Here is a 20,327-nt window from a genome sequence, read left to right on the forward strand (position 1 = left end):
CACCCACCAGAACACAGGCACCAGTCCCCTCCACCAGGAAGCCTACACAAGCCACTGAACCAACCTCATCCACTGGGGGCAAACACCAAAAACAATGGGAACTATGAACTTGCAGCCTGCGAGAAGGAGACCCCAAACAAAGTAAGTTAAACAAAATGAGAAGACAGAGAAATATGCAGCAGATGAAGGAGCAAGGTAAAAACCCACCAGACCAAACAAATGAAGAGGAAATAGGCAGTCTACATGAAAAAGGATTCAGAGTAATGATGGTAAAGATGATTCAAAATCTTGGAAATAGAATGGAGAAAATACAAGAAGAACAGGTAAATTGGACTCATCAAAATGAAAAACTTTTTTTTTTTTTTTTTTTTTTAAACTTTTATTTATTATTTATTTATTATGTTTATTTTTGGCTGTGTTGGGTCTTCGTTTCTGTGTGAGGGCTTTCTCCAGTTGCGGCGAGTGGGGGCCACTCTTCATCGCGGTGCGCGGGCCTGTCACTATCGCGGCCTCTCTTGTTGCGGAGCAGAGGCTCCAGACGCTCAGGCTCAGTAGTTGTGGCTCACGGGCCCAGTTGCTCCGCGGCATGTGGGATCTTCCCAGACCAGGGCTCGAACCCGTGTCCCCTGCATTGGCAGGCAGATTCTCAACCACTGCGCCACCAGGGAAGCCCAAAATGAAAAACTTTTGTTTCAAAGAACACCATCAAGAAAGTAAGAAGATGATCCTCAGGATGGAAGAAAATATTTGCAAATCATATACTTGATAAGGAACTTGTATTCAGAATATGTAAAGAACACTTACAACTCAATAATAAAAAAAAATCCAATTTTATAAAAGGGCAAAGGATTTGAATTGACATTTCTTTAACAAAGATATACAAATAGCCAATAAGCACATGAAAAGATGCTCAATGTCATAAGTAATTAGAAAAATACAAATCACAGCCACAGTGAGATATCATTTTACCCTCACTAGGATGGCTAAAATAAAAAACAGAGATAATAAAAAGTGTTAGCAAAACTCAAAACATACATATGTCCTTACAAAAACTTGTACATAAATGTTCATGGCAGCATTATTCATAATAGTTAAAAAGTAAAAACAACCCAATGTCTGTCAACTGATGAATGGATAAATAAAATGTGGTATATACATATAATAAAATACTATTCATCAGTAAAAAACAAAACAAAACAAAAACGAAGTACTGGTACATGCTATGATATGGATGAAGCTTGAAGACACTATGCTAAGTGAAAAAATTCAGACATAAAAGGCCATATATTGTATGATTCCATTTATATGAAATGTCCAGAATAGGCAAATCCATAGAGACAGAAAGTGGATTACTGGTTGCTAGGAGCTGAGGAGAGTGGGGAATGGGGATTGACTGCTAATGGGTACAGGATTTCTTTTGAGAATGAGGAAAATGTTCTGGAATTAGATAGTGGCGATGACTGCATGATCTTGTGAATTATACGTTAAAGGGGTGAATATTATGTTATGTGAATTATATCAATAACAACTAAAAAATTCGGAAAAGAAAGAGAATATATTTTGTGTTACCTTTTGTGAAAAAAAGAAGGGCAAATGTATTTGGTTACTTTTGCAAAAAGAAATACAGGAAGGATAAAACAGAAAACAATGGAATCATTTATCCACAAAGGGTAGGGGTGGAGGAACAGGATATTTTCTGCTGGTTGATTCTAGCTAGTCAATATTATAGAGTCACATACAATGGAAAAATTATCAGCAAACCACTGAAAATTAAGAGACCCAGTAAGAATTTGATCATATGTCAGACTGTATTAGGAAAGAAGGAAGGGAGGGGAAGAGGGAAGGAAAGAAGGTAAAAAGATAGGGAAAAAATGGTCAAAAAAGGGAGAAAGACAAGGAGGGAAAAGGGGAGGATGGGAAGAAGGAAAGGAGGGAGGAGGGGAGGAAAGAGGAGGGAGGGAAAGGGGGAGGGAGGAAAGAATGGGACAGCCTGACAGTAGCTGGTGGTAGTGGTAGCACGCCTCAGGCTTCTCTATCTTACAGGCTGACCTTGACATCAGCATGACGGGCCCCTCAGGGAGTGTGATAGAAGGACGCCTGCTGGACAGACACCATTAAAGCATTTTTCTGAGTAGCTTGGCATGCAAGGGTCACTTGCATATTTTCCACTCCCGAATGGAACAAGAGCTAAAGGAAGAAATGTGAAAGTGATTAGGAATTTCTCTCATAACAGAAAGTTGAAGTTGAGGGTGGGGATCACCACTTACTCAACATGTAAATGTATGGATCAAACTGCTGGATATGTTGAGATCCTTGCTCCTCAGCCAGAAGCCTGAATTTGGTCTCTCCCTAAGCAGTGTTCCATCCCATGAAGGCAGGCTCCAGGCCTAATTGCTCTGTATCTGGACAGCATCAGGTTTCCCCAGTTGTCAGAAAAGGATGAGTAGACTCTGATTAACTAGCAAACATATGCTCAAAGGCAGGCTTTTGTAAAACTGCCAAGATTAGATTAGTATTTAAAACATACACACACAAATACAAACCTGCACATACACATATAGAAGCAAAGAAGTCCATCTGAGTGACAAGAGAAATGCAAATCAAAACTGCAATGAGGTATCATCTCACACCAGTAAGAATGGGCATCATCAGAAAATCTACAGACAACAAATGCTGGAGAGGGTGTGGAGAAAAGGGAACCCTCTTGCACTGTTGGTGGGAATGTAAATTGATACAGCCACTATGGAGAACAGTATGGAGGTTCCTTAAAGAACTAAAAATAGAATTACCATATGACCCAGCAATCCCACTACTGGGCATATACCCCGAGAAAACCATAATTCAAAAAGACACATGCACCCCAATATTCATTGCAGCACTATTTACAATAGCCAGGTCATGGAAGCAATGTAAATGCCCATGGACAGATGAATGGATAAAGAAGATGTGGCACATATATACAATGGAATATTACTCAGCCATAAAAAGAAATGAAATGGAGGTATTTGTAATGAGGTGGATGGAGTTAGAGTCTGTCATACAGAGTGAAGTAAGTCAGAAAGAGAAAAACAAATACAGTATGCTAACACATATATACGGAATCTAAGGAAAAAAAAAAAGGCCATGAAGAACCTAGTGGCAAGACGGGAATAAAGACACAGACCTACTAGAGAATGGACTTGAGGATATGGGGAGGGGGTGGGGTGAGATGTGACAGGGTAAGAGAGTGTCATGGACATATATACACTACCAAATGTAAAATAGCTAGCTAGTGGGAAGCAGCCGCATAGCACAGGGAGATCAGCTCGGTGCTTTGTGACCACCTAGAGGGGTGGGATGGGGAGGGTGGGAGGGAGGGAGATGCAAGAGGGAAGAGAAATGGGAACATATTGTATATGTATAACTGATTCACTTTGTTATAAAGCAGAAGCTAACACACCATTGTAAGGCAATTATACTTCAATAAAGATGTTTAAAAAAAAAAAAAAAGAAAATGTGGTACATATATACAATGGAATATTACTCAGCCATAAAAAGGAACGAAATTGGGTCATTTGTAGAGACATGGATGGATCTAGAGACTGTCATACAGAGTGAAGTAAGTCAGACAGAGAAAAACAAATATCGTATATTAACGCATATATGTGGAACCTAGAAAAATGGTACAGATGCCTCTGCCCTGGTTTGCAGGGCAGAAATAGAGACACAGATGTAGAGAACAAATGTATGGACACCAAGGGGGGAAAGTGGCGGAGGCGGGGGCGGTGGTGGGGGGATGAATTGGGAGATTGGGATTGACATGTATATACTAATGTGTATAAAACAGATAACTAATAAGAACCTGCTGTATAAAAAATAAATAAAATAACATTCAAACAAAAAAAAAAGAAAGAAAGGAAAAGAAAAACAATGACATCATGGCAGATAGATTATAAGGGAGAGAATTTAGAATGCAATTGCATTTGCATGGCCAGCAGTGATAGAAATTATTTTTTACTGGCCACTCATTCTACTGTTACATTATTTTTACTTTGACCCTCTCAAGGCTCACCTATCTACGTGGTCACTGTCCTCCAGCAGAGAGATTATAAAGACAGGAAGTGGATGGACCACCTTGTCCTCGTGTGATGCAAATTCAAAGTGAAGAGGCTTCAGATACAAATGGAACTCTTCAAAACCCACCTCCCACGCCAAGTCCTTACAGAGACTAAAAGGGGGGGAGAAAAAAAAAAGCCAAGAACATTTGCTATTATTTTCCCCTAAAAGGAAAGTAAGTGGTAAGAAAACCAAACCATCTGAATAAGCACAAAAGCAAAAGTCAAAACAAAAGTAAGCCAAGTCCGGTGTGAAGTGAATGAGTCACAAAGGTTTTGAGTCTGCCCTAAGCTCTGACAGTTAAAGATAGTAGTTAAGGTAGGAGGAGATATGCTTGGGCACTTCCTCAACTCTCATTTCCTACAAGCTGGCTTCCGTCCTCAGAGCCCTCCTGAGGTCACCAATATTGCCCTCAATAGGAGGTTCACCATTTTTTCTCAGAGCTCCTCATGGCTGGCCTGTCTCCTCCTTGAGGAACATTTTTGTTCTCCTGGATCCAGGATCTCCATGCTTCTGCCTCTTGATCACTCTCTCTCAGTCTTCACTGGCTTCTCCTCTTTTTTTTTTGAAATAGCCCTCCTCTACCACCCATGCCACGTCACTGACCTTGTTGGAGACCCTGCAGGACCCCGTGCAGGTCACCCGGATGGCTCGGAAGGGCAGTGGCGCCAGTCGCATGTGCACAACCCCTGCTAGACATTCCCCCGGGGTGTTGATGACAAGGTTGTGGCTCTGGCGGACCACAAAGAGCTGCACCCACCCCATGCCAGGGCACTGACTGAGCAGCCAAGCACCGCTGCCCCCGTCCCGCCACCGCTGCTGTCGCTACATTCCGGCTTCTCCTCTTTATTTTCAAATCCTGGTGTTTCCTGGTATTCTAAACCCAATCCTCTTCTCATCTTCACCATGCCCTCCTGAGGGAGTCTGTCATCCAACTCCAGACCCTAACCATCACCCCCTTGTGTAAGAACCTGTGACCCCCATCTCTGTCCTGCTTCAACTCTGAGCTCTACTCTCACGTGTCCATGGCTTGCAGCCAAGATCCATTCAGATGTCGCTCTGGCATTTCAGCCTTCTGTGTCTAGAATGTCTTCCCTTCCTCTCTTACCCCCATTCTAACACACTTCTTCATCTTGAGAAGTTGGTACATTAAGGCTGAGTTCAAATGGCACCTGTATTAGTGTGCTAGGCTGCTGTGAAACGGTACCATAAACTGGGGGGCTTAAACAACAGAAATTTGTCTCAGTTCTGGAGGACAGAAGTCCAAGATCAAAGTGTTGCAGGGTTGGTTCCTTCTGAGGGTTTTGAGTGAAGGAGCTGTTCTAGGCCTTTCTCAGCTAATAGATGGCCATCTTGTCCTTGTGGTTTCACACAGTATTCCTTCTGGGTATGTCTGTGTCCAAGCTACCTCTTCTTATAAGGACACCAGTCATATTAGATAAGAGCCTACTCTTCACTTTAACTTCATTTTAACTTGACTACCTCTGTAAAGACCCTATCTCCAAATAAAGTCACATTCTGAGGTACTAGGGGTTAGAGCTTGAACATACGAATTTTGGAGTTACACAATCATCCCTAGGCCATTTTCTATGGAACTTTCTCTGATTCACTTAGAAAGAGTAAAATACACTATTTCCTGTGCTCCCATGGTATTTTGTTCATATGACTAAAATATCATACTAAACTTTATTAGGGGGAACTTTTACATTGTGAACTCCCTGAGAACAAGGATCAGAAATTGAGGAGGTAGTATCATAGCAGTTAATAATATCTGGGCTCATAGTTTGAATTCTGCTTCTATTACTTTCTAGTTATTTGATCTTAGGCAAATTACTTAATTTTTCTGAGCCTCTACCTTCCTGCTGGTAACATGTTTGTAAGCTATCATATCATAATATCATATCATAAGGACATCACAAAGCTATCATATCAAAAGAATATTCTGAGGAGTAAATGAACTAATACATGTAAAGTCCCCAGTACAGACCCTGGCCACACTAGGCCCTAGACAGTGGTTGATGGTTGATGATTGGACTCTTTGCGTCTTCAGGGCCTCTCATGGGGACAGAACACAACAGAACTCATACATGTTTGCAACAAATCTTCAAGTTCCATATTTTTCCAGTTTGGGGAACATGTTCACTTAAATGTCTTACCATCATCTCACGCTCATATCTAAAACCGAACTCACTAAGTGTTCTCTCCCCCTGCCTGCTGAACCTTCTATACCTCTGCCAGACCTGGATGCTGTCTCTGACTCATTCTTTCCTTTCTTTAGGCCCTCCATTGCTTCTGCTCTGCTATTCAACTTCATTATATTTGAGAGCAAATACAGTCAGTATTCACTGAGTTCCCAGTGAGGGTCAGGCTTCATACCCCTGATAGGATACTATGGAAAACAACATGGAGAGAGCTTTTCCATTTAGGGAGCTTACACTAGCAGGAAAACCAACAAACCAATATTAAGCATCTAATTAAAAGGCAATGGCTGAATGAAGAGGAAGCCCGGGTGCTCGAAGGAGAACCCAGCCTAGCTGAGTGGTCAGAGAGGCATGTGGGGAGGCCTGAGTGAGAGGATAAACAATGGAAGGAGGGAGAAAGGGAGGTCATCATTTCAGCCATTTAGAAAGCTCATTCTGGCTACTCTGGGGGCACAGATGGGGCAAGGCTTGCAGGTAGGGGGACCCCGTAGTCTGTTATCCTCCATCTGGATCCTCAGTCCCCCTACTGACCGTGCTAACTGTACACTCTCCAGACTCATCTCTATCAGCCTATGCCGGAGGGTCAAGAGTTCCAAAAGTTTGGAAAACATCTGTAGGAGCAGCATATGAGAATCTTGGCCTTTGTTCTGTCCTTCGTCTGCTGCAGACTTGAATGCAAGCAGGCCTACCTCCCCCACGAGGAAGGGATCGCCCATCACTTTAGCTGAAAACAGCTGAAAGAAAACAGAATACTTTAAAACACACACACACACACACACAAAGAAATTTGACATATTAAGAAAAATACATCAGCAGCATAGACTTTGGATCCAGAGTTCCAGGGCTCAAGTCCTAGCTCTGACACTTATAAGCTGTGAGATTTGGGGCAATTTACTCAATTTAGCTGTCTCTCAGTTTCCTCATCTGCAAAGTGGGGATAAGGATAATAACAGCACCTAATAGGAAGTGATAGATCAAAACTGTATCATAGGGTTGTTGAGAGGGTTAAGTGAGTTAATATATGCAAAAGTGCTTGGTACAGAGTATTTGCTATTACCATTATCATAAATGTTTTAAGCCAAAATAAAGAGAGAAATGACAAAGATGACCTAAATAGAAATAGAAGTCTCTGATATATTTCAAGTATTTTAGTGGCCAATAATAATAATAATATTAATAATTTCTTATAAACTCTAATTGACGTTTAAAAAATTTCAAGTAGGGCTTCCCTGGTGGCGCAGCGGTTGAGAATCTGCCTGGCAATGCAGGGGACACGGGTTCGAGCCCTGGTCTGGGAAGATCCCACATGCCGCAGAGCAACTAGGCCTGTGGGCCACAACTACTGAGCCTGCGCGTCTGGAGCTTGTGCTCCGCAACAAGAGAGGCCGCGATAGTGAGAGGCCCGCGCACCGCGATGAAGAGTGGCCTCCACTTGCCACAACTAGAGAAAGCCCTTGCACAGAAACGAAGACCCAACACAGCCAAAAATAAATATAAATAAATAAAAATTTAAAAATAAAAAGAATGATACTGTGGGAGCAGAATTTAAAAAAAAAAAAATTTCAAGTATTTTCACGTATATTAACTCATTTTTATTTTCACAAGAAACCCATGATTTAGGCATCACAGATACTATTATTTCCATTTTACCAGTGAGGGGTCGGAAGCAACACTGAAATTTTCTAAGGTCATACAACAGTACCAAGAATAAACTTAGGTTTCCCAGCTCCAAGCTGTAGTTTTACAGTATACCAAACTGCCTCTGCAGTGCTCCTCCACTCAGAGTCAGCCCTCGGTGATCTGTGAAGTAACCACATTGTTCTTTAATGTCCTTCTGCCTTGGTCACCTCCTCTGCTCTGACATTTTTGCTACCCTCTAATATACCACTCCCAGCAAGGACCCAGTTTGGAGACCCCCTAGTCTGCCTTTCCTGGTTTGGCTTCCCAAGGGTAGATCCACTTATCTACCAAAGTCCTTGCCTACTCAAAGATGCAATTTCTAGACAACTGAAGTCTTTCAAAGGGATAAAGAGATTTATTAAACTAATTTCCTGCTTGTCTTCTGAGGACAATACCTGCCCCATTTTCTGTCCCAATACAGAAGATTAATCTGAATATTTATCATTTCTAGCTCCCAATTTGAACACATTTCAAAAATAATAACAATTAAAATTGTGTGGGGAATTCCCTGGTGGTCCAGTGGTTAGGACTTGGCACTTTCACTGCCAAGGGCCTGGATTCAATTCCTGGTCGGGGAACTAAGATCCTGCAAGCCACGCAGTGCGGCCAAAAATATAAAATAAAATAAAATAAAGTGTGGGATCAATGAGAGACTGGATAGTTACCCCATATATTTACTATGATTTATAGGAGAACTAAAAATACATTAAAAAAAAAAATCTGGTACCATAATACAATGTGAAAATAATCCTCAATAAATGGTAGTAGGATACATGGCTGGTAATTTGGGGAAAAATTCTATTTTGAGCCATACCTTACACCACACACACACTCATACATGCACACACACTCCAGGTGGAACACTCAAAGGAGTTAAATATTTTTGAAATAAGATAAAACTTTAAGCAATTAGAATAAAATAAGATAAAATATGAAACATCTGGAGGAATTTTTGCTTTCTGGATTTAGGAGGATAGAAGAAATTGCAAAAGAAAAGACAAATAGATTTGACTACATGAAAATAAGTTTCTGTTAAAAAATAAAAAGACAAATTGGGGAAAATATTTGCAGAAAATATGATGGACAAAAGGGTTAAAGTTTTTTTTTTTTTTAAAGAAGAGCTCATGTAAGTGGATAGGAATGACATTAGGATTCCAAGAGATAAATAAACTAAGGGAAAGAACAGAAAATTCATAAAAAATACAACTAATAACAAGACATTTGGAAGAATATTTAATCTCAACAAATAGCAAGGAAAGAAAATCAGCAGTGTAATGCCACCTTTATATATAATATGTCTATATTAGCACAGACATTACATGCTTATACCTAACATTGTAGGGTATAGCAGAACTGGTACTCTTATACACTATCAGTGGTATTATAGTTTGGCATGACTCTTCTGGAAAGTGATCTGCCAACATATATCAAAAGACTTTAATTTTGTTTCAGCAAATCCACTTCTGTAATCTATCCAAAGGAATTGATTCAAAATACGGAAATATCTGTGAGCATGGAGATGTACCTTATAGCATTTTTAATAATAATGAAAAATTGGAAACTACTTGAATGCCCATTGATGGTTGGATAAGTTATGATTCACCACTTAGGGGAATTATGTGGTTGCAAAGTGAGTGAGTATAAAGACTATTAGCAATATGGAAGAATATATAATATGATGTTAACTGAGAAAAACAGGAGATAGTGTATGAAGGATACGATTAGAAAGAACTATGTAAAACATATATGAAGAATACTTGAATTCAGAAAAATAATGATTACAAATGCATTTGAGTGGTTATATTTAGAGTAATTTTCTGTTTTCCTCTTTTGCTACAATTCTAAATTTTACTTTCCATTAACTCAAAATTAATTTAAAAGAAAATAAAACTTTAGTTTGGGCAGGAGGAGATAGGAGGCTGAGGCAGACCTGTGGAACAAATATTTTTGGCAGCTGGGGCCCTTGAAAGTTCCTTCATCTTAACAGCAAGTACTCACCCAGAGTAAAGTCAAATTAGAAACCCAGGCTCAACTGTGATAGCCTTAATAGAAAAAGAAAAGAATTAAAATCCAATTACAAACACCATGTAAATCACTGGGCCACAGTTTGAACCATAGTGCATTAGAGCTGGAAGGGGCTTTAGTGATCATTGAGCTCACTTCTACCCTCTTCCCCTCAAATACACAAACATTATGTTAAAAAATAGGAAAGTAAGGCTCAGAGTCACACAGCAAGTTAATGGCAGGACTGAACTTGAGTCCAAGTCACTGACTCCTCACTCAGTGCTGTCTCTCCTCTACCAGATCTCAGCTCAGGACAAAAGAGTACATTTTAGGAAGAATCTTAGAAAGAAAAAAATTTAATTAAAAAAATATTTAAAAAATATAAATAATAAACCAGAAAATATTCTCCCCATACCTGGTACATCTCCCTTTAAATTATAACTGTAGCAGCATCCTGATAAACTAGAAACTTTGACCAATAATGAAAAAAAATAAAAATAAAAATGTTGGCAAGCCCTAGGACTATGATCTGCCCCTGGCCAAATAGAGGGGAATAGAGCCAAACATAAAAACAAAGCTAAGTAGTAACATCTGGGAGGAAACATTCTCTTTGCCAAGGACCCACCTATCCCTTTCAGAGAACCTACGTCTTTTTGGAGCTGTGCGCTGTACCAGGACTTGGGCTTGGCCGGAGTGAGCCACACATCCAGGGCCAGCCGCAGCACGTGTCTCTCTAGCAAGGTGAGGGCACTGGCTGATGTGGGCGTGCTGGTGTGGCAGGCCTCCCTGAGGAGGTGCTCAAGGGCTCTGGGGATGCGTAAAGCCAGGCCCAGGGACGGGTGGAACTCCAGCAGATAAATGTTTGTCAAAGCTGGGCTTAATGAAGAGAAAAAATTAATGACGATTTTACACTGTGAAGAACTTAATGTTTCCACAGGTATTTGGATTTTATATTTTTCAAGACCAATAAAACACTCTTATAATCCAGGGCATTATAAAAAATTGGAAGCTCAATGGGGCCTCAGAGGCTGTCCAGGGAGCCCATCAAGTTACACAACGTGCTTTTTGCTTTAATGTGAACCTTTTTAAAATCGGAAGACATAGTTTACTCTAAAAGCCAAAAAGAATAAGATTCATTGTAAGTCAAATCATTATGCTGTACACCTTAAATGTATACAGTGCTGTATATCAATTATATCTCAATAAAATTGAAAAAAAGGATTCTAAAATTGTATATGGCAAACCTGTCAACATTTCAGTAATCAATATTTAGCCAAATATTTGAAAACAAAATAACTTAAAATAAAAGTATTTAAATATTAAACAAATACTTTCCATGACTATTTCTATTTTTCAAACGATTCTTTATCCATTTTTTTCCCCCAAAATGATAATGGATGAAGACGATTTTTAAGTTCTGTACACAACTGCTGGAATCATTCATGTTTGCCATAAAAATGTTATATTTTATGAATGAATGAGGCCAGAAATAATAAAACACTTTCCTGTGGGTTATTCCTTTGGAAATAAAGGATATAGCACCAGTCAAGTCAAGGGCCTTTCTATATCTAAATACTTCTTAAACCCATGCAAATGGGATTCTTCTTAGTCCTAGATCTTAGAAAATACAATCCTAAGTCTGGAAAGGAATCTCATCAAGTAAATATCATTTGCTTTTGAGACACTCTGATGGGTTTTAGTATCCATATAGTCCTAGCATGTTCTGTCAAAAACCACTTCCTGAACAGCAGATGTCTCAAACTTACTATAGTTAAAAAATCAGTCCTGAGAAAGGTCTTTGGAGAAAATGCAGTCTTGTGCCTGGAGCTCCCAGGGTTCTTTCTCAAGAGAAATGAAGAAAAGGTTAGAACTTCAGCTATGAAATCCCATGGCACCCTACCCATGGGATGCCTGTCCATGAAATGATGGACCAAGATGACATCACAGCCCATTGTGGCAATCTCTTACTGCAAGTCTGCCTGTACTGCTAGACTATACACTTCACAGGAGCATAGGGCCATGCCTGCATTGTTCATTCTGTGTCCTCAGCTCCTAGCACACTGCCTGGTACATGTAGATGCTCAAAAATATTTGTTGAATGTTGAAAGGAGCTGGACAATTTCTCCACCCATTTAGAGCAACAGAGAGGTTGTGATCTTGGGTTACACAGACCAACTTGGAGCTTGTCACCAGCTTCTTGGTTCCTCTGTACCCTTGAAGCCTGGAAGGAATGGTGAGGTGGTATCATACCACATATCAAGGGGGTGACTTCATGTACTCTCTCTGAGTTATCTCAGGAAATTTAATCTGCTCCTTAAAGGGGTGAAGGTGGTATCACAAGATGAGTCTGCAGAAACCTTTTTGTTGACACTTGCTAGAATAAGGAAATTCCTTTTTGAGAAATTTAAAGCACATCCGTGTTTCATATATGTTGGCTTGTGTGGCACCTCTGATAAATCCTATGACAGCATTTCAAGAGCAACTGGGGTTTTTTAGGACTCCTCAAGGGAATGAAGATTCTGCACCCAGTGGCGTAAGTTTAAATTCTAGCCTCCTATTCTTTATTTACAAAGTAAACAGATATTGAGTATGCAAAGGAATCCCTCTTCTGTGACTTTTATATTTACTTCTCTCAGCTCCAAATACTTGAGAGGTGCTTTGTAGAATAGTATTAGGCTTAACATCATACCCTTAAATTATCCAGAAATTAAATATAAAATGTCTAAAGACAACACCAACTTACCAGCTATTGGTTGATGGAAATGAGTTGTCTGCAAATTATGTTAAGGGGAAGTCCAAATGTATTGCTAGCATCTGGATGGCTTTCACGCCAAAGCCTCTGGACATACTCTCACTGACACTCTATCTAGAAATATCACATAAAAGTTAAAATTAGAAAAGTCAAACTTTCCCATGGATGTGAGTTATGAGCCTTGGCATGATAAGAACAGAACATCAGCCCTTTGCATCTCTTCATTATTTGACTAATTTTCACCCAGACATGGGTTTTAAGGATTCACTCACAAAGAGACATGCTTGTCTTTAGTCTGAGCCGAGGGTCAGCCAGGGAAAGCAAAGGCAACCAGCTTCAGGTGATCTTAAGAGGCACAAGAAAACTTCTTTCTGTCAAATAATTGACTACAAGGAAAAAATTCTAAGCAGGCCTAAGGTAACTGTACTGCAACAATCGCTATCTCCTAGCTTTTCCCCAGAGGACATAGACTGTGATCATTTCCTGTAGTGTCCTAGAAATAATTGCAACCTTTTAAAAAATAAATATAATTTTACACTTTAATGTCTTACAAGGGGGTAGGTTTCACCCTTCTTTCGCTATAAACTCTGTGACTGAATGAAAACAGGTTGTCAATTCTTTGGTATCATTAAATGTAATTAGGATTGGAAACCTCCCTTTAAGATTGTAGTCATGCTTGGAATTCAACAATGCAAATAAGCTTACAAATAAACATCGTGTACGTGCTGCCCTAGAAAATCCAGATTCTGGGCTGGGACTGAAAGGAAAACATGACTTTCAGTTCTGGCCTGTGTTTTTCATCCTCTTCTCACATGGAATCTTCTAAAACCCAAATATACTCACGTGAGGATGCCCCTCACCAGCTGCAGGTGAAGCCTCAGGCAGGTGCATTCCTCTCGGTAGGCCTTAATGAAGTAAGGGTAGCTGAGATCAAACCTTGGGCACCTGTGTATGACGTCAGTGATGGCTTGTGCTAAGGCAAACCTCTCTTCTGGGTCCAACGCATGCTGGTAGGCTTCAGAGTAACTGCCAAGAAGTTTCAAATAAGGTTGATAGTCAGGGAACAGGGCCCAGCAGAGAGAGGTGAGCCTCCACCCATTCCATGCTTTGGAAAGACCCCCACCTGCTCCCCCAACAGGAGAGAGACAGCTCTGAACCTCTGGGTACCGGGCCAGGGTGGGCAGCTGCCGCACCAGTGCGACACAGACCAAGCTAGGGAGGGTGAGGGACAAAGCACTCGTTTCACCTCTGTCCCCTCTTCCTCTGCTCTCCACAAATAAAGGGGGGGTAATATAATGAATAATATAACATCTAATAATTATAAGCTCCAATGAGACAGTGCATTCAATGTCACTTCATCAAATCCATTTATCTCCAACACCTTTTTCCACAGACCCACTCTCCCTCCCCCATTTTACTCTATCACCAAAGGTGAGCAGGTAGCCTCCACCCCTCTTCTACATCCTCAGTCCCATTTATGATCCTTTCGCTTTAACAGTTTGCCGAAGTTTCACCTATGTAGAAATGGTGGGGGAGGGGGTTAGAGTGGCAAGCTGAGGATGAAAGTCCCCTCTAGCTATAAAGGCATTTATCCCAGATCAGACTTCACTAGGAAAGGCCTACGTACAGAACTCTCAAGAGCATCGAGGGAACTTTTGTTTTAGTGGAGTTCACAAGTCTTTTCTAAAAACCGAAGAAAGCTTCCATGCACTAACTGTTGAAGAGGGTTCTTAGTGTGGGAATTCAGAAAGAGATGTTCTTTATTGTGTTTTTACATTTGTTTATGCACTTAAGGAATTTCTGTTCTGTGTGTAAATTCTATTTGTGTGTAATTAGTCATGGTGCTAATCAGAAAAAGCTCTTCAGAGATCACTGGGCTGGAATCCCAAACAGGGACCTAACGGCCAATATGTAAGTAGTTCTGAACAATGTAATTACTGTCTTAGGGTTGTTTTAAAACTTTCATAGGCCTTAGACTCACTTACTTTTGGAGACCCTGACCCACATTATATCACATACATTAAAACTCACATCCCAATCAATTATTTTCTGTAAAAATGTTACATGATATTTATAATTTTGCTTTTCAAATGATTTGGCTATGAGCAATACATTTCATTAATGATTGGCTATGATTTCTGGGTAGTATGTACTTGAGAATTCTTATGAAGTGAGAAAATCTGATCTATAAATTGTTTTCAAATGTAATGAGATGTTTACAAGTGCTCAGTTAAAGTTTTAACATTTTATGGACATGTCATTTAAGCATTTATTGATAACTATTTTGTATTTCCTTTTTGGATTTCCGAGTTATGCATGTTTTTCTCTCAGATCTCACGTATTTCCAATGGTCCCTGAAAAGCTCTTAGATCCTAAACACCACGTCTATATTACCTGATGGATAAATCAACTCTAACTGAAAGCTTCTGAACTTTTACTCCCAATGGTCTCACAACAGAACAGACCCCTTTCCTCTGCCGATCTAATCCAACATCCCCCCAAGAGTTTCAGCTCAACATGTTCCTCCCCAGTCTTCTCTGACCCACTCCTCTAATGGAGGTTTCACGCTTCTGAAAGGCCTCAGCTCCCAGGGTAGCTTTATCACCAAAGACACAGGAGTGCTCAGTGTGCGCATTTAATTGACAGCAAGGAGTGGATTGTTGAGCCTGCAATTTCTACCCACCCGACAGCCTAGCACACGCTGAGATGCATTAGAGAAAGAGCATTTTTTGTTTCCTTGGGTGTTGGTCTTTCCTGGTAGTTTGAGGCCAGGAAGCCAGCCCACTTCTTAACAAACTACGGAATTTCCTAAAAGGAGATAAAGAGCCCCTTTCATTGTGTGGAGCCCATAGCTAAGAATGCAAGACGAGAAAGAACTGAGAGGGTGTAAGCACTACTTGAATATAGGTGGCAACAGCGCAGCGGGGAGTAAAGGAACCAAGTGGCAGGAAAAGCCAGGATTGTCTGCATCTTGCAATAACAACTCCTGAGGCTCCCAAGGAGGAAAACACTTGAGAATCAATAGCAGACTAGGAATCAAATACTGCCTTAGTAATAGAAGTCCAATGTCTGAGGGCTTCAATGCTAAGGCTCAAGCAGGGAGAGCCTGGGACACTTTATTTAGCATCCAGTTTTGCAGAATGCCCTTTGGGAAACATTGGTCCAAGGGGCCTTGGGTCAACCTTAGTATAAAAAGGATAACACCAGAAGAGGCTAAAAGCTTAGGACACAGAATGTGCTCCACAGGTTAAAAACTCACACAGCTCAGAGTGTGAAATGAAGGAAGGTGCAGCTCCCTTGCCTTTAAGTGAACCCCAGGGAAAATGAAGTAAGCAGGGTGATCTAAATGACCTTATCCCATCCACAGGGCTCTACTCTAGAATAGCATTCAGTTATTAAATAGCAGAAGACAAAGCAGAAACGAAGGAGTGATGGGGTAAGAAGGGTGCCACTCAATAGCCTAGGGGAAGATTAGAAAAGAAACAATAACTTCCCTAAATCATTCTGGACGAATTTAAACCTTTTGTCTGGGCCAGGGCAATCCCAGGAGCTGGTTTATAGTGTTTGTATTGCCTTGACCTGTTTTTGTACAATAAGCCGTATTGTTTGGTTATTTGGCAGGGGAAGTTTGTGGTAAGGGTTCTTGCTGGCGATTCCAATCTGGTGATACCAGGTTGCAGAGGCTGGTGCTAAATTGCCACTATCACTTTGTTGTTGGTAGGGTTACCAGATTTAACAAATAAAAATCAGGTCGTCTAGTTAAATTTGAATTGCTGATAAACAACCAATACTTTTTCAGTATGTCCCCAATATTGTCATATTTTACCTGGCAACCCTAGCTGTTGAGAAGGAAAATGTGGCTCTTTTTAAATTGACAAGACTTTTTCAAGCTTTGCCCTCCACCTTGAAAAGCTCTCAGATGGCTCTTTGCATAATTTTATTATGAATTCTTTCTCAGCAGGGGTAGGACTGTGATCTTTCTGCCTCACAGTTGCTATTTATTATCTGTTTGCTAACTGGCCCATTTCCATTTAAACTCTGGGCTGGTATTTGTCTAAGAAGTCTTCCTAGCCTGCCAAATGCCACCTGTGTATGTCAAGGGCCAACTCTCCGGCAAAATAATATGTGGTGCACACTGACGGTAGGCATCAAATATTGGAGAAAATAGAAGAATGAATAATCTCAAACCGTACTGTGTTTATATTTTTTACCTCAGCCTTTTTTTATTTCTTGGACTTAAAAAACTTTTAAAAACAGTATTTTAGGTCAAATGAAAGTGCAAAACAGAAAATCAGTGTCAGACACATCTTGTCACAGAATTTTTGGCCTTTTTTTAGTGCTCTAAACACTAATTCAAATTACCCTGAAAATGTGTCCTCTGGTGGCTGTGGAGAGAATTAGCAGTTGGTATAAATGTCAGGAACTGGCACAGCTGATGCCCAGCTTCTGAGTCTCTTAATCCACCTAAATTCACACCAGCTCTATTTTTATGAGCCTTTTACATAATATGGCTACTTTAAGGATTTAAGACAAGCCAATGTGTTTGAACAATTCTTGACTTTAGTGATTCCAATATATTTAACAATAAAAAACAGCTGAGGACACTTGGCAGTAGAATCAGTACTGGGGGAAATCAATTGTACTTTAGATAAAAATCTGGTTTATCCATTAAAATTAGGCCCTTTCGACAATTTCTGATTTAGAAAGCCACATTTTCCAGTTTTTGGCACAGAGAGCTCAGTTTCCATAGGGAACACATTCTCGGGGTAGAAACGAGGGAGATATTTTCAATGATTGTTTTAAGTTAAAATAATTTCACGTACCACAGAAGAAACCAGTGGACAGCCCTGGTAGCTTAGCACAGAATGAACCCTAGGCCAAAGTAAGGAGAAATTTATTTGTTTTTTATTACTCTGCCTTTCTATTCTTCTCTGCCGTTGAGTCCTGCCTGGGGCCTCCATAAAAGGCCTAGAAGAACTGAAAGTGGAGGTGGGGAGAGTACAGAAAAGGGGGGCTGCTTAAAACTCATGTCTGGCCCAATAAACTTGTCAAGTTTGAGGATTCTGTATTACTTTACGTTTAATGCAGCCTCTCCAGTTTCTACACTGAGTCTAAAACTCCCATTTACTCAGCTGATCACAGTAAGGTTCTGTTTGGCAGATCAAGTTTGCAGATGCAAACTCTAGAAGCCAGTTGTCTTTGAAAAGAGGAACAATTTTCAAGGCCAAGCCTTGCACCCTTTAAGTCCAGCCAGTTGTTTTCAAAAGTGGGTGACCTACATCTCCATGAGTAACAGACCAGAGCGTAGATGAAATGGTAAACCCTCTACTCTACTAGAAAAACAATTCAAAGAAAACATTTCCACTTCCTCATCCTCCGACCACATCACAACGCACTGTAACTGGCTTCCATCTCTGCTACTCTTTTGAGAGAGTCCTACAAAGCTGGCAATGACCGCCTGATGGCGGACCCCACTGTCTGGTTTTTAGGACTCACCTTTCTTGATGTTTCACGTCCACACGGGAAACCATCCTCTCCTAATTAAAATGTTTTTTTCCTGTGGGCTTTCCTAACACTATCCCTTTCTTTTTTTCTGCAGTCTCTTTGGCTCCTCCTTCTTGTCCCTCTCATGGATTCTTGTTCCATGACCTTCCCCTTAAATGTAAGTGTTCCCAGGAACCCACTTCAGGCATCTCTGGCTTTTCCTAGTCATTTCGATTCATTACTATGGTTCAACTTCCACATTCATACTTCAGCTCGTACCTGCTCCTGAGCTTCAAACCTACAGCTCCCGCAAAACATTCACACCTGGGTTTTCGCAAACTCTCCTCACATACCTTGTGTCCTAGACTCAATGTTACCTTCCCCTCTAAAGAGGCCCCTCCTCTTTCATTCTGTTTCAGTTAACACAGTCTCCTCCCTGAGCCCGAGGAAGTCATTTTAATTCCACCCTCATTCTCTCACTCCAACATCCAGTCTTCAAATCCTCTTATTTCCATTCTGGAAATCCTTGCCCAACTGCTCTCACCCACCCACATGTGGCATACCCTTCTAAAGGCCATAATAAGGTCAGTCAGTTTGTCTGTGTTTAGCAAAGTGAGGCTTGTCCCTGACAGGACAATGAACATGAATGGAATCATCATTCGTTCTCAAGAAAAGCATACATATTATAAAAGGGCCTGAATTATACAGCCCTCTAACAAATTGCCCTTAAGATAAAGTCATATCCTTCACATTTTATTTTTTGTAACAAAGAACCACAGTAAAGAACGTAAAATTTATTACTCACATCCTTACAACTAGCTAAGGTTATTTAAATAATTATTCATTTTATTGAGAGCTGCCCTAAAAGACCCACTGGGTTTAAAAAAATATATTGGGGTTTATAAGAATATTCAATAGATGTTTTGTTTTCTAGGCAAAAATACCTGGCGTTTGTTTTCTAGAAGAGTTGCTTCCCAAGTCCACATGTCATACAGCACAGCACATCTGTCCACACCTGCATGGGCCCATCCCCAGTCCTGGTCAATATTTGACTCGCTGTCCTCTTTGTGACCTGGCAGAGAAATGGATGAAAATGACCAGAGACAGGCCTCTCTATGAAGCTATTCCTAGCAGAAATGGACCCCTCAGATTGTCAGCTCCCTCTCAGGAAGGAAAACACTGAATGGGTAACTGGGATTCCTCAGAGTCGGTTAAAGAGCCATGGGCAAGACCAGGCGCTAAGTTCATACTTGCTGACTTTTAAATCAACAGAGGTTTTTGTTTTTACTTTTAGTTTTAAAAGACTAATTTTAGAAATATAACCAAAATTCAGTTAACATGAAATATTTACTAAAATGTCTGCAAACCTGTAATTTAAAGGCAAAACACACATTTCTCCTTCGGTAAAAACAGGTGTCTGGTGGTTTAACAACAAACTCAGTTTAACCTGCTGTATCAACTGATGCCAGCCAAGTCAAAATTTTTCAGGGAAATTTCTAAGATATTCCTTAATTATGTTAATTACTAACTTAAATCAATAAGTGTAATCATTGCCATTATTCAGCTAAAATATTTTCCCACTATAGTACTGTAAGTTTTCACTGTCGACATCACTATTGCTTAAAATTTTAAGTGGTCTATTTCAGAATAAAATATTAAAAAGTAAGAGATTTTCAGGTTTAATAATTATCAAGTACATGGTGCGTACTTGAACAAGAGAAAGCCTTTGGTCAGGAATTCTATAGCAGCAGGTGGGAAATCATTTTACAATGGATGACCGTATACTCACTAGCTCAGCGAGAGATGCTCATGTGACTAAGTATTTCAATCAAAGTAAGTTCTTAGCAGATGGAAATAGTCGAATCATAGTGTAAACTAACATCAGCAAAAATGATGCATTAGTATGTAGGATGACCAGTAGAGATAAAAGCTAAGAGCTGAAATTAAATGCCCTGGAATGTTGGATGCCGGTACCGCATCCCATGATTCAGATCCCAAATGGTCTGTGGCAAAGACAGAACAAAGAATTCAATCTAATACAAAATTAATTCTGTCTGGGATCTGAAAGGTTAACTGTCAAACATTCTTAGAGCAGCCTTTTATAACAATAT

General features: G+C 40.3%; 1 protein-coding gene across 1 annotated transcript in view; it reads right to left on the reverse strand.

Moving 5' to 3' along the window:
• LOC118905000 overlaps positions 1 to 20,327 on the reverse strand; it is a 47,027-nt gene that overhangs the window by 14,796 nt on the left and 11,904 nt on the right. The window contains 7 exon segments of the mRNA XM_036871217.1: positions 4,052 to 4,207; positions 6,828 to 7,030; positions 10,628 to 10,856; positions 12,716 to 12,846; positions 13,438 to 13,489; positions 13,576 to 13,771; positions 19,163 to 19,288. Of these exon segments, the coding sequence (XP_036727112.1) occupies positions 4,052 to 4,207; positions 6,828 to 7,030; positions 10,628 to 10,856; positions 12,716 to 12,846; positions 13,438 to 13,489; positions 13,576 to 13,771; positions 19,163 to 19,288 (1,093 nt within the window).

The sequence above is a fragment of the Balaenoptera musculus genome, chromosome 12 (genome assembly GCF_009873245.2).
Source record: "Balaenoptera musculus isolate JJ_BM4_2016_0621 chromosome 12, mBalMus1.pri.v3, whole genome shotgun sequence".
Taxonomy (NCBI): domain Eukaryota; kingdom Metazoa; phylum Chordata; class Mammalia; order Artiodactyla; family Balaenopteridae; genus Balaenoptera; species Balaenoptera musculus.